Source organism: Cebus imitator, unplaced genomic scaffold (assembly GCF_001604975.1).
Source record: "Cebus imitator isolate Cc_AM_T3 unplaced genomic scaffold, Cebus_imitator-1.0 Scaffold45, whole genome shotgun sequence".
Taxonomy (NCBI): domain Eukaryota; kingdom Metazoa; phylum Chordata; class Mammalia; order Primates; family Cebidae; genus Cebus; species Cebus imitator.
This window is the reverse complement of record NW_016107360.1, coordinates 6470983-6487622: the sequence shown is the minus strand read 5'-3', so window position 1 is coordinate 6487622 and position 16640 is coordinate 6470983. Positions and strand designations below refer to the sequence as shown.

The 16640-nt window shown below is 42.7% G+C and overlaps 1 protein-coding gene across 2 annotated transcripts in view; it reads left to right on the top strand.

Annotated features, from left to right (window-relative positions):
• The window catches only part of RAPGEF5 (Rap guanine nucleotide exchange factor 5), a 249618-nt gene extending 234866 nt beyond the window's left edge, over positions 1–14752 (top strand). For both annotated transcript variants that reach the window (XM_017526967.2, XM_017526966.2), the window contains exons 24-26: positions 2266–2330; positions 7380–7434; positions 10541–14752. In XM_017526967.2, coding sequence (XP_017382456.1) covers positions 2266–2330; positions 7380–7434; positions 10541–10656 — 236 coding nt within the window. In that variant the 3' untranslated portion in view covers positions 10657–14752. The remainder of the gene's footprint in view (positions 1–2265; positions 2331–7379; positions 7435–10540) is intronic.
• The last annotated feature ends 1888 nt before the right edge of the window (positions 14753–16640 follow it).

Sequence of the window (16640 nt, the reverse complement as noted above, 5' to 3'; positions counted from 1 at the left end):
CTCTCGCATGCCTTCCGTGTCATGCACCTGCCATTCAACTGCATCAAAATCTGCAGCCAGTTGAACTCTTCTCTTTCTTCCGAGCTGCAGCCCCTTCCAGCCTTTCTTCCCTCCCACCTGGCCAGCACCCTCAGAACTGTCCCTGCCTTATCCTTTGACAGTACCAGCCTGACAGGCCCTGGCCCCTCAGCATAGCTGTCACCCACTCTGCTGATAGCTAAGAGAGAGAGGAAGTACCCAGGAAGAAGAGAGATTGAAGGCAGGAGGGACTGCCTGGAGGGAGTGAAGGGGGAAGCACACTTTCAGCATTGCAGGGAAAGCTGATGTGTTGTAAATTGAGCAGGTTGACTGCACCTGGCAGCAAGGAAAGTCAGAGCCCTTTCCACTTGAGGTGCCTGGAGGGGCACAATGGTGACGGGGAGCCAGCCTCCCTGGGTTTGAATCCTGTCTCTGCCACTTGTAGCTGTGAGCATGGGTTGGCCATAGACGTCCTCAGTGCCTTAGTTTCTTCACGGGGTTACCTCCTAGAATTTACCTGATGAGTTAATGCAGCCAAAGCACTTAGAGCCGTGTCTAACGCTGTTAATAAACGTAAGCTGTCATTATTGTCACCGCCTTCCTCATCATCCCTAGGAAGAGGGGTGAGGGTCAGGTGAGGGATAAACTTGTAACACAGGGGAAATGGACCAAGCCACTCTGAGAAGGTGTTTGGACTCTGGAATTCTCAGAGAGTTAGTAAAGGCCAGGCCTTTGGGTGATGTTTAATGAAGACAGAGTGTGTGCACAGATTTGCATTTGCTATACAGAAAAGGTAAAACCTAACTCTGTTGCCTTCTCCTTTCTGAATAGCATGTCACAGAATGAAAGCTTGTAATTATTTTCTGAAAGCCAAGTTTCAAAAGATAATAAAATAACCAGAGAGTTTGTCAGGAGACTGTGTAATTAGCTGTGAATCGTTTTCCTACGAGGCCATCAGTTTACAAGCAAAAAAAAGAAAAAAGAAAGAAAGCAGCTTCTGCAAACATTGCATTCCACATGGGAAGCTGTGTGTAGGGAGCCTTGGGGAAAGGGCTGCCTCAGTGTGTGCTGTAACTACGTAACTAGTGTCACCTCCTGGTGACAGTAAAAGTTTTGTGGCCCGGTGTTTTAGTGGCATATTTTAGGAGCACCTATCTAACTACTCCTTAGGGACCAGCAGAATAAAAGTCTTGACTAAAAGCAAACACATTCCTTTTCTATTTATAGGCATTTTTAGGACATTCTTTTTCCCTCTTTTCTGTCAGGTTACTTTTACAAGATTTTTGAAGGCTATTTTTATTTGGTTGGTTCTCCATGTCTGTAATATAATGTGATTATTTACACATGCTTTAAAACATAGCATATTTATTTTTGTGATGTTTGTCTGTGAGGATTCCCCGATGCTCAGTCATCACCTCTGATCTGATTGTGACTGAGTCATCCACTCTCAGAGCTTCAGTTGCTACCCTTATTTAATGTAACTAATTTCCAAAACTATATGTTGTGGGGAGGCACTCTTTTGTCTACTGAAGCCAACAGGAGATATTTAATGAATATCTTCAGTTACTTTAAATGCAGTGAGCCTTAAACCAAATTTAACTTTCTCTTCCTTTGGAAATGCACTTTCATTCTACTTCTTTTATTTTCGTCAGTGATGGTTGCTTTCTGCTAGTCGAACGGGGCCAGAAATCTTGCTATTTTCAAACCTGCCTCTTTCCTCACTTATTCCTGGTACACAATCAGACGTCAGCTTTGGGAACCAAAAGTTTAAATTTAAACATCTAAATCTAAATCTTAACTAGTTGTTTTAAGTAAAGCAGGTTCCATTAACTTTTTCAGGGATTTGTAAAAAGCAAACACATAATTACTAAAACCTTGTTGTTTCTGGGTATTCAGTCCTTTTCTGCTCAGTCTTCGGACCTAAAAACATAATGGAACAATTAAGTTATAGACCAGCTTTAGTTTTTATTAAGCAGATTGAAGTCAAACACTTGGTTATGAGTGCTAAATATATACTTTCAGTAAGGTTACACTGTTTTTACACACACACACACACACACACACACACATTATGCAGTTTTACATCAAATAACATATAAATCCAATTTCAAATTGCCTCTCCAAGTGCAGGGAAAGATCCATAATGTTTAAGAAAAATGAGTAAGTTGCATTGTACCTAGACCTCTTCGGCCCTAACTCAAGATCCATTCCTAATGATACATACATCCTTTTGTTTTTAATTTTCAGATGTGACATTTATTCATGAAGGGAATAAAACTTTTTTGGATAATCTTGTCAATTTTGAAAAGCTGGTACGTAAATTTCATTACTTTTTTCTTTTTTACAGTAAAGGAAATGTATGCTTTTCTTTCCTGCTCTAGGAAACAATTTAAGTACTCTTCTCCTTTGGATGCATGGTGAATTCAAGGAACTTATTTGCTGCATGTTGTACGTTGCCAACAAAATGTATTCCAATTAACAACAAGTATGTTAGCAAGGTTTTTGTGAACCAAATATGAAAATCTGCTTTTTGTTTTTAAAAATAGAACATCATAAGATGAAGAATTGAGTGTATATTGTCGAACCAGAGCTAAACTACAAGGTTGCTATCAGGAGGAATCCGCACTCAGGAGATTAAGTTTTAGTGCTTTAAGAGCATCTCTCAGTGTCTCAGCCTGCAGGCTTTCAAGACACAGAGGGAGAAAGTTCCCCTCCTGGGGATATATGTTGTCTCTCAGGACTCCAAGCTTAAATGTGAGGCTGGGATTTGCAGGATATTGTGTGAAGGGAAGGCCCACCCCTTTATCAGTCTATGGACAAAAGATGCCACCTCTGAGCACCACGGCCAGAGTGGCTCAGGCAAAGCACCCTCCCTCCTCATGAGCAAGAGGTTTCCAGCACAGTCCTCTCTAAATGTGTCTGAAGCACCACTTCCTGAATGATCTCCAGGACATTCCCGGGTGCTTTGTGATCTGGTGGGCTCATCCAAGCCTTTCTGACCTTCCCTTGAGCAAAGGAGGGGTTAGCCATAAGAACTGAGCAACTGTAAAATAGAAGTACTCCAAAGAGACCCGCTTGACTGCAAGAGGAATGGATTTATCTGACAGATGAACTTTAGTGTCATAGAGTAAACTGTCCTTCATGGGTAAAGACGATACCAGTAACCCTGCTCCACAGATCCTGACCTTTGAGCAACCTTTTCAATAATGGTAATGGATTTGTGTGAACTCTTGCAGAAACTGACCCTGGTTCCCTGTGAGACTGAGGCACTTCAGAGGAGGTTAAGTGAGGCAGGGACCACAGACCATGATCAAAGAACAGTAGGAACTGATGAGTCCCGCTGAGGCTTGGCCCCTGACCTTTGCCTCAGAAGTACATTGTCTGCTCACCCAGCCAGCTCCCCACACGCAGAGTGAGGCAACTCGGGAACAGTGTAGTTGGCTGTTATATAACCCCCAGAACCCAAGCATCTGGAATATGGAAGACAGTCTTGGAATCTCTTGTTTTATCTCCGTTTTAACCACACGGAAGACAATCCCTTCTCGGCTAGTGGTTTCCTAAGTGGATATGTCAATACATTTTCAAGTCTGTCTCTGCAGTAAGTGTTTTGGAATCAGAGCTCATTTATTTTAGATGTTACAGTCAAACCAGCAGAGCCAGAAATGGATAAAGTGTTATTTTTTGCATGTGTTTTGTGTTGCTGTGTGAAAGTCGGAATATTACAGGGTGCTTATTAGCAATGACAAGCTGCAGGCACTAGAATTCTTGCCTCTAAGCAGGTTAATCCCTGGTGTTTGGAATTAAAGAAACAATTGTGAGAATATGAAACCTTTGGTTGATATTTACTTCGCTTCATGGCCAACACATCTTCCTTGGAACAACGCATGAGCTTTGTAGAGCATCTGTGAAGATATGGGATGAGGTGTGTCACACCAAGTGGAATTCCCTGGAAAGGCCTAGCAATCCTTTCGCCTGACTAGGCCAAGGGGCTGTGGGAGAACAGCTGGCCTCTTTATCAGCTGGCTATTCCCTCTTGTTGAGGGCAAACGTGTGGTGACCTCCCTAAAGTGAACCTTGCTCCTGCTCTTGCCATGTAATGTACCTGTTCCTCCTTCACCGTTACAGTGAATTTGTAGTTCATTGTGTCATTTCCCCCTCAGGTAGTGCCACCAAAGTGACAGAACAAGTCCATAAAGTCACAAATGGGAACGAGCTGTGGAAAGCTTGTTCCCACCTTCCTTCTGACCAGCGTCCATGGCCTTCCCCTGTTCTCTCCAGTACTCCAGCAGGAGCCTCTTAACACCAGCTCTCCAATGTGCTAAGACTGCTAGCTAACCATAGGGTGTGAAACTAAGGAGGAGGTCTGAGTGATACGACTTCTGTTAGAGTCAATCATCATACCCTTAATTCCTTGAGAAAGTTTAAGGGAATAGTATGGCATCAATGATATTTTAAAATCCTAAAGAGAACTTATATTTTAAAAAAGAATGAAAAAATGGGTGCAGTTCAGCATGCACACAGCAAGCACATGGCGCACATGCCAGCCTATCAGGCAGGCACGGGCTCCTCATTTCCTCAGAGGGCACGCTCGACCCGAAGGACCAGTGAGCTCCTGGTCCACAGCACATCTCATGCTGACCCCTCCTTATGTGGAGTAGACAGGATGAGGTTAAAACTGTGTCCAGGACAAAAAGCAGGTTTATGTCATATATAGCCCTGTGTGACACTTGGATGCTGGAGAATGAACTGACCTTTTTAGGAGAAACACTATATTCAAAGAATAGTTCATAGCAAAGGACTGAGTTTCTCTAAAGTTAAAACAGGATCATCTTTCACCATAATGAACCAATAGAACCTAAGTGAATTAACTTGTGAGAAGTCAATTCCTCATGATGGAAATTAACTTAAGCCAGCTAACAGATAATTCGGTGTATTTATCTGGCTGATGCAGGCCAACACATTAAGTCAGACCCCATGAAAATCCAGAAGCCCTCATCAGGTCTAATGAGATTTATGTTCTTTATGGTACATTCCTTGCTGCTTCAACAACTGGAAATAATTTCATCTCAAACAGTTTCATAAACAGAAACAAATGGTTTTTCTTCTCTTTATCCCTCGATGTTAAGAGCATCACCTTTTACCCTGTCTACCCCCTCCCCTTGTAGAAAGTCTAAAGATGAGGACCAGGACTCAGGTTTCAGTGCCACACCCAGTACCCAGCCCTGCATCAGTTTGAGTCTTGCACAGGCTATGCAAATGGCACAGGATAGAAATCAATGTGACGCCAGAGCTTAAAATGAGAAAACTGATCTGGGAAAAGTGGTAAAATTTGGGGAAGGAAACTGAACAATACATTCACAGACATGAGTCAGGTCTCATTTCCTTTACAAATGCAGCTTGAGCTACTGCAGTAATCACTGTCCTATTTAATTTTCCACTATTAAATAGAAGTGCATTAGAAATACAGTTATGAGAACAAGTTAACCAGTAGGTCATATTCAAATAATGTTTCTGTGTAGTTCTTCTGAATTTTAAGTAAGAACATTTTTTAGCGTTTAATATTCTTTCAGCAGCAATTCACTGAGAGTTTGCTGTATATGGTGATGATCCCTTGCTCAGTGAGTACAGTTGGGACTTGAAGGACCAGATAATGAATGATGTTAGTTCTTGAATAATAGGATGATGTTTGGATTTTGATATGAAACAAAGTAGCGAGCTACTGTTGATTCTCAGGAGGACTAGAACATGATGACAATAGTATTTAGAGATTATTCTGGCAATCAAGCCAGCTAACATAGCATTTTGGAAGAGACTTTCCTCCACTCTAGTTCCTCCTACACATATACATATATGCTATACGAGGAACTAGAGTACAGGATGGTCTCTTTCAAAATGCTGCTCCCTTCAACATGAAAAACTAAAAGTGGTAGAGACAGCTAGAAGACTCTTGTCTTCTAGGTATAAGATGATGCGATCTTGTCAAAAGCAGCTGTAAATTTAAGAAGACTTTTACCTGAAAATCAGTGAGGACTTCAAGGAAAGAAAATAAATTAGAATATTGAAGACTGTAAGCAAATATAAACTTTGAACAGAAAATGGTCTCTGATGATGTTGATGTTGGCTGGGTGTGGTGGCTCACACCTATAATCCCAGCACTTTGGGGGGCCGACACAGGTGGATCACCTGAGGTCAGGAGTTTGAGACTAGCCTGGTCAACATGGTGAAACCCTGTCTCTACTAAAAATACAAAAATTAGCCAAGCATGATGCCTGTAATCTCAGCTACTCAGTAGGCTGAGGCAAGAGAATTCCTTCAATCGGGAGGCAGAGGTTGCAGTGAGCTGAGATCATACCACGGCACTCCAGCCTGGGCCACAGAGCAAATCTCTGTCTCAATTAAAAAAAAAAAAAGATGTTGATGTTTTAGAAAATGTTCATCTTTTATAAGTATCTCATTTCCAGTTCCATTTAAGATACTTGAACCTTTAAATCTACAAAAATTCCTACTTCCATTCAGCACATATGTGTAAATCAATGTGTCTGACATAGCAGGCTCTGCATATGTAAAGCCCTCTGGTGGTACCTGGTCTAGAGGAGGAGAAAAGTTCAACAGCAATGACAGTGACACAAAGCCAACAGGTGCTGTGCAAAGAGCAGTGAGAATGTTGAGACTGGAACCTATAAATCCAGGAGGGACATCTCAGAAAGGCTTCGTGAAGAGAAGGTGACACATGCCCTGAAGTGAAACACATGCACAAATGTGAACAGGATGATTGGGGTTGGGTTGCTGCACTTCTCTACAGTGTATTTTCTCATGGCTCAGTTAGAACCTGTACAACCCGGATTGGGTGCTACTGTTGTTTGTTTGTTTTTCAGACAAAGTCTCACTCTGTCACCCAGGCTGGAGTGCAGTGGTGTGATCTCAGCTCACTGCACCTCTGCCTCCCAGGTTCAAGCAATTCTCCTGTCTCAGCCTCCCGAGTAGCTGGGATAACAAGCACTTGCCACCACCCCCATCTAATTTTTTTTGTATTTTTAATAGAGATAGGGTTATGCCATGTTGCTCAGGCTGGTCTCGAACTCCTGACCCCAAGTGATCTGCCCACCTCGGCCTCCCACAGTGCTGGCATTACAGGTGTGAGCTACCCTGCCTGCTCTGGTGCTACTCTGTTTGCAGACAAGAACTAAATATTCTTTGGTGATCCAACCTCAATAGAATCAATCAGAGCTAAGTCCAGCTCCAAATACAGTTTTTCTGTTTATAGCCAAGGGTGCTAGATCATCCATCCATCCTAGCAGGCAGTGCTTCTTCAGTAACACCTTTAATGGCCCTTTCATTGATGTTTCTGTTCTACCTTACAGCATATGATCGCAGACACTGTCCGAACCCTGAGACACTGCAGGACTAACCAGTTTGGTGAGTAATTGAAGTCAGGTGCGGAATGTAAATCGACTCTACATTGGTACCAACTGTGGTCACAGTATTGGGTGGTAATCAATTTAAACAGATTGAACAGTATGGTATGTATATACTTATGCATATTTGAACAGTATGGTATGTATATACTTATGCATATTGTATATGTATAGTAGATTGTCTCTTTGTTTCCTCATTGCATGTTTGGGATGCAGAGAAAGACAAGATATGGCAGATTATTATCCCCTCATGGCAGCAAGTTTATGCTGTGAAGAGTGACTACACACTCAGAAGCCTCTTTCCCCAAGGCCCCGCTGACTCCTGGCCCCAGAGTGTCTTGCTTTGCTTGCCCATTGGCTCAAAATCACTGGTGAGATTAGCAGGGGTGACCTTGTCCCTAACCTCCTTGCATGGAGCCTTCCTGGAATAGGACTATAGCTTGTAAAAGTGCCTAAAGCAGCCTTCCAGATTCTTTTCTCCTCTCCAACAAAAACTTCCTGTCTGGAGCTGCCTTTCAGCTGCAAAAGTGTGGTTCTGAGCACTTTTGTAGAATCTCCACTGAGACTAATGTATGTAGCAATATTTGTTCCATTTTAAATCTGTTATAATTTACACTATGCTTAAATGGTGTGAAAACATTGCAGGAAGGAAGGAAATCAACTTTACTGAGTTGAAGGAGCTTTCACATGGGCAATGGAATCCTGACATCAGTCCTAGTAAATGGGGATTATTAACCCTGTAGGTGTAGAGCAAAAAGCAGAGACTCAGAGAGATTCACTTATTTAGCCATTATTCAGCCTGAGTCTGCCTGACTTCCTTGCCCTCTCTTCTGCTTTCACATCCTATAGATACAAAGGGTAATTTAAAAATAGAAAGTCGAGTTCAATAATTATAAGTTAATCAAAGGCAACCACTCAATTCAGCTTCATTTTTTAAGTCAGACATGCGCATTGTAAAACAATTTTTCAACAATATAGAAGTATATGTAAAGTAGAAAATCAGAGTCCCACCTCTCAAGAAAAGTGCTACTGACAATAGAGTCGACCTGCTTAAGAATTTTTTGGTGTTCAGTGCTGGTCTAGGCTGGCAGTATTGTCCCCCAATAAAGTAAGTTAGGAACTGGACTTCTATGTGGGTTGTTTTCTTTCTGAAAAGGAGACTTACAAATACAGGGTCTAATTTTTTAAATGTTCACGTCAATTAGTACCACTTTAATGTACCTATATAATTCATCATTAAGCATACAAGCACAATGCAGTTATAATAAAAATAGTAATCACAGCGGCATCATGGAGAGTCACTGAAATGTACAAGCATACTGCTGATGAGTATGGCTTCATATTGCTTTTATCCTCCTTTGCTTCCCAAGTGTTTACTGGGGATTCAGCTAGTTCTAAGACATCAGTCTCGCTTAGCCAAAGAAGTCTAGTTTATATATGCCCCAAGTATAGACAGGAAGGTGAGAGTTATACTAGCTTGTGTGGCCTTGAACCTGCCTTGGACCTCCCACTCATCAGAGAGTAACCCTCTGTGTGTCACTAAGCAAAGGAAAAAATTAAATTTAAATAAAAGCCAGTTTGTGTTCTAATATTTATATACTGTATCTTTAAAAATCAGTGTGGGAACTGAATTATCTGAATTCATTTTAACAGTTTATATGAGCATAGTAAACCAATGTCAGCATTTGGGATAAAATATGAGAATGTTAAAATCAGGTCACTTATACATTATAAAGTGTCATGCAAATGTCAGTTATCATAGTTAGAACCATTCATGTGCCATTTTTAAGGCTTGAAAATTAACAACAAAATTACCTTCCTATCATGTTACCCAAACCAATATTTAATAAATGAAAAGCACTTTCTCAATGTCTGCCAGAGAAGGCATTCTGGAATAAAACAGCTTTTTGTTACTTTCAAATAGATGGGATGGCATAAACTTTAACTCCTAGTGCTTTTACTTGCTAAAACCAGGAAGCCTTGTTTCTATTAAGCCTAAGAATTATAAGGCACCCGTGTCCTACAGGTCTTAAATTATTTCCTCATGAAATGCATTTGATATAGAGGAGAAAAAAGGGGGTTTCACGAAAAGGAAAAAATGATATAAGAAAATGCTCAGCCTCCTGCATTCCCCTTCCCTCTGCTCAAACAGCTCCGGCAGCTCGCCCTGCCTGTCCCATGCACAATCTATAAAGCAACAAGATATGATGTCTTTGTCACTCACCTTTACATTGTCTCACTGTACTGCAGTTTAGCCAGCATTCCCAGTCTCTAGTGGTTTCGTATGTGTGTGTGTTTGACTGTGGTGCGTGGGCCTGCCCCATGGTTCCTGCTCCTGTATCCTGGTTCCTTATCAGCATGGGCGCTCGCAGGGCAGGGCGTGTTCACAGTGCACTAAGGCCTCTTTTGGCCCCTGGATTCCTTGGCTACCCTAGAAATGTGAGTGGAAAAACCCCTTGGCTTGCCCTTCTCTGGGTAGACTTTAATCCGTATATGTATTTTCTGAACCTATTTTGTCTGTTGATCACATCTTAGAGTCTGTTCTGTGGTATCTGTTCATTCAATTGCTCCATTAAATTTTTTTTTCCAAAAACTGAGAATACCAAAGAGTTGTACAAAATCTAAACAACAAAAAAAGAGTGATCACACTCATATGCTAAACACATTATCCACGATTTTTAACACGTCTGGGCTGTGATATAGAACCAGTGCTATCCATTTAAACAGGTGACTGGTGTGAAAGGCTGCATAGATGGACTCGGGAACCACATGACCTGGGTTCGAATCCTGGCTGTGACACTTGCTGCATGACTGTGCTCAGTTTCCCCATCTGTGGAATGAGAAAATAACATAATTTCTAAATAGTATATAATGTTAGATAATAAATGCTGTAAATATCCTGCCAGTCTGATTGCCTAACCTGAGGAATCCATTCTGAGCTGAAAAAGCATGTCTACTGTTAGGACAAGGACACCTCTTACGGGATTCTGACTAATGAGAAGCCACCAGGTAGATTTACTAGCCTTAATGTGGGGTTTTGTGGGTATGTAGACATAGCGTTACTGCTCTCCTGAGGTTGTCTTTTTTTTTTCTCTTGTAAACAACAGGTGACCTGTCTCCAAAAGAGCATCAAGAGTTAAAGTCCTATGTTAATCACCTGTATGTCATTGACAGCCAGCAGGCCCTGTTTGAGCTCTCACACAGGATCGAGCCTCGGGTATGAGCCCCACCACCTCACCTCCCCTGTATCTGCAGCACTTTTAGTTACAGGAATGTCTATGCCAAGCACGTTGCTTTCCTGTGAGAAAAGAAGTTGCTGAGTTTTATCAGCATAACCCAAGACATGCACAGGAAAGCCAGCCAAAGCGTGTTCAGGAAGTGATGTCAGCCACCAGAGAGGGGGAGAGGCCTCTCCATGCCACTCTTGAAAGAAGAAGGCAGAGGGATAGTCAGAAGCATTCTTAAGATGGAGAAGGCTGCTTTTCATGATCACATTGTTGATCCAATCCAGTTTTCAAGATGAGATGTGCCAGCATCAAGACAAGACAACTTCTTGACATGCAATGAACAAATATTTCATTAAGAGTGTGCATGAAACAGGAAAGAGTTTTTACTTTGCCTAGTTTTAGATTACTGTCTGCTGGCTGTCAAAGAAGTCATTCTTTTGAACACCTGATGACAGAGACACCATCTCTAGATCTCCAGGGAGGAGAGGTTTCTGTTGATACAACCTATCATATCACCAAAAGCCACTTGTGTCTAGAGAGTTAGTGAGGACTTCTGCTAGCATCCATGCTCTGATTGGCAGATGAGCAGTGTCAAGGCATGCATCGCTTCGCACCACGATCAACTATCGACACATGCTTGCAGGTGAAATTGGTTTCTGTACAACTCATTTGCAGCTATAGGCAGGGTAGATGAAGTTGGTTTGCCAATAAGGAAAAATAGTAATCTTTAAGAAATTGCCTCGTTGTTTAATTTCTGGGGATTTTCTTTACATTTGTAAGCAGGCTCTTATTCTTCATTGGACATAATATGATTTAGAAAAAGCACAGTGCCTAACATATTGTAGACACTCACTAACTGCCTATTGAGGTGACAGAGTCACAAAAGGCTGCATCCTTGTGCCTGATGATGCATTTTGCATACCTCATACAGGCTCCTTGCCCACACTATGGAATGACGGCAGCCAGTGCAGGGAGGTTGAGTGACGTTTAATGAGTGAAGCACTCAGCACTCTAGGTAATTAGATAGTGGTGATTACTAATGTTTCGGCAAATGAAAAATGCCCTGAAATAGCCAATGTCTGATTTATGTGGGAGACTTAGAAGTCGTATAGTCCACCTACCAGCCAAAGCAGGGAGCCTTTCTATAATTTGCCTTTCTTTTTTTCAAAAACCGAGTCTTCTAAAACCTTTTTTATTATTCCCATTTTTACCAGTCGGGGCTCCTGTAGCAAATAAGACTTCTTGATATTTTCAAGGACTGGTCAGAGGATTTCTTTCAACCTTCGTATGAACAAAACAGCCTATGGGTCAAAATAAAGAAATCCACCCCTGCCTGCTAGATACTTGTCACTTTGCTAAAATGCAAGGGCCTGGTCCATTCATTTTCCAAACACAGGAGTCTTGGTGCACTTCTCACTCTGCCTGCCTGTTCATCTCCTTCATGCCCACACAGACCTGCTTCCTTTTTGTCTCAACACCTCATTCATCCTCATTACCGAGGCATGTCCAATGCTTTTTGACATCTTTATAGCAGTGCTGTTTCCTGGGCTCAGGAACCACACTGAGCTTGAGATGCTGCTGGAAGGAACCATGTGGAGGGAAGTTTTGGGAAGACTTTCAGAGAGACATAGTCTGGCCCAGCATGTAAACTTCAGTCCTGAACATTTACAGGGTTTTATCGAAGGGCATCCTCCAAGGCTGGTCCATTCAGAGAAGTGCTGCATGCTGCCAGTCATGGAATGAGGCCCACAGGAGGGCACCAGAGGCATGAGAACCAGGGAGAGCAGATTTCCCTCACAGCTGGGCTGAGCAAACCCTCCAAAGCCCTCCTCATGGCAGTTACTGACGATAGCATGGGCTTACAGCACAGGCATGTGTTCTCATCTTTTTCCTGTGCTGCGGACTAAGGTTTGGTCTGTCTAATCATATAAGGCTGTCCTGATGTTGTTTCTGTGTTTCACAATTTGGATTTTTATTTACATTAGAACTACATTGCTCCTAGCAGAACATTACCATTAGGGGACTGATTTTCCATGGAGAACTATTTCAGCATTGTGCATGCTGCTTAGACCCCAAGTCAGATATGTACATCTCTCCAGATCAAGCTACATAAATATTGTGTTTAAATGCATTTTGTACAGTGACTTCAGAGTATCTCACATGATGTGGGTGGAAACTGGCTGGGGAGAAAATGATGCTTGCTCACCTCTTCCTCCAGCTGTGGTTATTTGGTCCTAGGGGTAGCAGAGGGAGAATTTCGAGCAGTCAAATGTGCTATTCCATCCTTGTCTTCTGAATGTCTAAAATCTCTACATCTTTCTGAAGTTTAACAACTGTCTCCAGAGGTTTGCCAGGCAGCAGGTCTCAGAAGTTTCCAAGGCTTTGCAGAATCTTAGATCTGGAATTAAAGAATTCAAGCCAGAATTGTGAGTACCAGATTTTACTCAACAGAAAGCTCTTTCTTAGGAATCTGGGCTGCCCAACAGTGAATGGCCTCTGTGGGGCTTGAGTGCTCCTTGTTGATAGGATGGGCATGCTCTCTCTCTAGATATTCACCAAAGCCTCTTCAGAATAGGTTTTGTTCTGGCTAGAAGTGTGGACTAGAAGACAGCTAACGTCTTTGCCAGCTCTCGTTCACATAAAATCTAGGCTCTCTCTGCAAATCTTAGGTCATCCACCATCTTTGGCAGCAGGTGGTGCAGGGGCACTTCTAAGTGGGCTCTTTTGGTTACAGCACAACTCCCAGACAGCCCTATGGGTTTTTGGGTTCATCAGTGTTCCAGCAAACTAGCGCTGCTTAGAAGTTAGCACAAGACAGCAGAATGCAGGGTCCTGTAGGCAAAATCATAGCCTTGTCATTAAAAAAAAATTTTTTTTACATAGACATTTGCAGGTGTTCCCTAGAGTGTAGTGTTTTGAATTCGCTCTTTGTCATCTTAATTGTCAAATGATTGTAGAGATACACATGACCTGCATTCACTTTTTTCAAGTTTATTTAATTAATGTTTAGAATAAATTTATTTCCTTAGACCAAGAACCACAGACAGGTAGTGTGGAGCATACACCGAATTTAGAAGCATGTGGATAAGGTAAATGCTCACACTGCCTAGTCCACCAGGAGAGGATGCTGCATGAATTTATACCCGCCTCTGAGAGTGGAGGAGAAACCGTGGCATGAAAGAGAGGGTACCGGTGATAACTTCTTATCCCTGGAGCTGGGCTTCCACCGCTACACATATCCCAGCCCTGCAGGTCTGTTCTGCCTAGCACAGACACCACAGATCCAGAACCGAGTGCTCCTAAATGGCACAGCCAATCCAGGCTTCTCAGAAACCGGGCAAAAAACATTAAAATGGGGGTGTTCAGATCTTCTGCAGTTGTCTAACAGAGGATTTCTTTTAAATATTTCAAAAACATGTCCTTAAAATTTCAGCCTGCTTCTTAGCAAGTGGGCCAGTTTTGCTTAAAACTGGTGGTGGTGGGGGAAAGTTTTTAAAAATTGCCAAAAAGTTAGATGAAAATATACTACTGTATAAAGCAAAGCTGTATATACTAAACATTTTTTAGCAGAGTAATATTTATTTGCATAGTCTATTTATTGTATTCGTATTACACTGTTACTAAATACTGGGATGAAATCAGTGACCTGAAGCAAGAAATCTTGCCTTTTAATGTATCATTAATTAGGGCTGCTGTGATATTGTCAGCTTGCATTAACAATTAGAAGATAGAGAACCTGCCATCAGGGTGTCTACCTAACTTCTCAGGGACTACACTTGGTAGTTTTCCACTATTTAAAGAAATGGTAAATATGAAACATTTGTTGAGTTACCAGAATTGCCATTAACAGTGTTTTCATTCCCATATTTCATGCTTTCTGCCTCTGTATGTATATATATACATATATATATATATATATATATATATGACTGTGCTGTGTATTTATCAAAGCTAGTAAGCAATAATTTATATGTAAAAATGGCCAAGCAATATAAGGTTAAAACTTATATAAGTAACCCTTACCTTATCTTGTATTTTCGATTGTTTTTTTAAAACTGCTTTTCCAAATATAAGACTGTGTTAAAGACACTATTCATGCCTCTTCGTTTCTTGCTTTCTCTGTGACGCGTGTGGATTAAATGGCTCTGTTCTGGCAACATATGATGCTCAGGGGTTTGGAACTCCAAAGTCATTTGCTCGCTGAAAGAGCTACAAGTAGGTGAAGAGGTTCTCAGGCAGCCCAGAGAAGCCCAAGTCACTTATCCTGCTGTTGGGTTACTGCAGAACCTATACACCCTGTTTTGGAAATGGCATCAGTGTCCTCAGAGTCTGAGATTTGGGGAATCCGGCAACCACTGGCATTGCCTCACCCCACTTGAGCAGGACCAGGAACTGTCCCAGCCCAGATATTGAACGCAGCTCCAAGCCCAACGGTGATAGCCAGGGCCCAGGATAGAGGTCCTGAGAGTGGAAGAGCCGTGGGTAGATGGCGCGGCACCGGGGTAACAGGGATGGTCTGGGCAGTGGTGACGGGCGGTGCATACACTACAGAGACTATGTGACTGTGCAGCGTCTTCTCTCCGTATAAACAGGAAGTTTGTACATCTCGCCCATCAAGGTCAGGTTTGGCCTTTGGCATGCTTGGAACTCAGAAGCCATGTGAGTGACTTGCAGGGGGATTATAAACCTCACCTTGTTGAACCCAGGAGTGGCCAAGCATCTTGCTCTGTCCAATGAAACCTGGGGAGACATGTCTGTGGAAGCTTTACGAGGTAGACTGCGCCTGCCATGTCTGCTCTGCTGAGAGACCTGCACTGCTCCAGATGAAGGCACCCCTCCAGCCTGGGTCCCAGATCACAGGCAACATGGAGCAGAGCCCTGGCTTGTGAACGACGCATAACTTGAGGGAGAAATCAGACATCATCACTAGATGTCTCTGAGGTCTGGGAGTGGCTTCTTACTCAATGGAATGTAGCCTCAGCTGACTAATACAGTCCCTCAGGACAGTCTTTCCTTGACACATTGCCCTTTTCCTCACCTCGTGCATGAAGCCACCTATTGTCACACATCCATGCAAAGGACTTGCCTTTTCATGAGAAATGGGAAAGAAGACTTGAAGACAATTTTCTTGGCTTTTTAATCACCAGGAAGTGGCACTTCTGTGAAACAAACGGAAATGGGAAGAAAAAACATAAGGATATTGTGTCTAAGGCAGCCACTGGAAGCAGAGAGAAGTCCTGATCCCTAAATCACTTCATCTGTAAGGGCTGACCCCACAGGGTCCTCCTGGAACCTGGAGAACCCAGGAGATGAAGGGACAATGGGAAGCCCAAGGCTCCAGCTTCGGAAGGGACTAGGAAAGAACGGGAAACGCCCATTGCTTAGGATGCAATAGGATATTCTTCCATTTTGAGTGGGATAGCCAGTACTGGGAAGATGAACCAGGGCTGCCATGAACTCAGAAGCCTGTTCTTGTTAGCAAAACTCAAAATGAAACTTCTGGTCCTGGCCCTGGTGCACTAGCGACAGCATCCCACTCAAGGCATGAGGCTGCATATGAGGTTTTTTGTCTGAGATCTTCTGAATGTCCCACGAGCAACTTGTGTCTTTGCTCTTCATTCACTACTTTAAACAAATGAGATTCCTAAAGCTTTAGACTTGCTGATGTTCTTTACTAAAATGCTCCTGTTACTGAAGGCAGCAGCAATTCTCTCACCTAAACGAGCCACAGCAGTTCCCTTTCCCAGTACCTAAGGAGCAGGGTGGACTTACTGGGCAGCAAGTGGCGTCCTGAGGACCGAGCTAGTGCAGGGCTCCTGGGGGCTGCGCTCAGATCCCTGATCCAGTCAGACTCAGAGCTGGGTTCAGTTGCGCACTTGTTTATTATGTTTCTCTTGTGGTGAGTCAGTGCCCAGGAGAAACTCAGCCTGTGTTTTGGCCCTACTGTGGGTCTAATCATGCATCCTTATCCAAAGGAGGG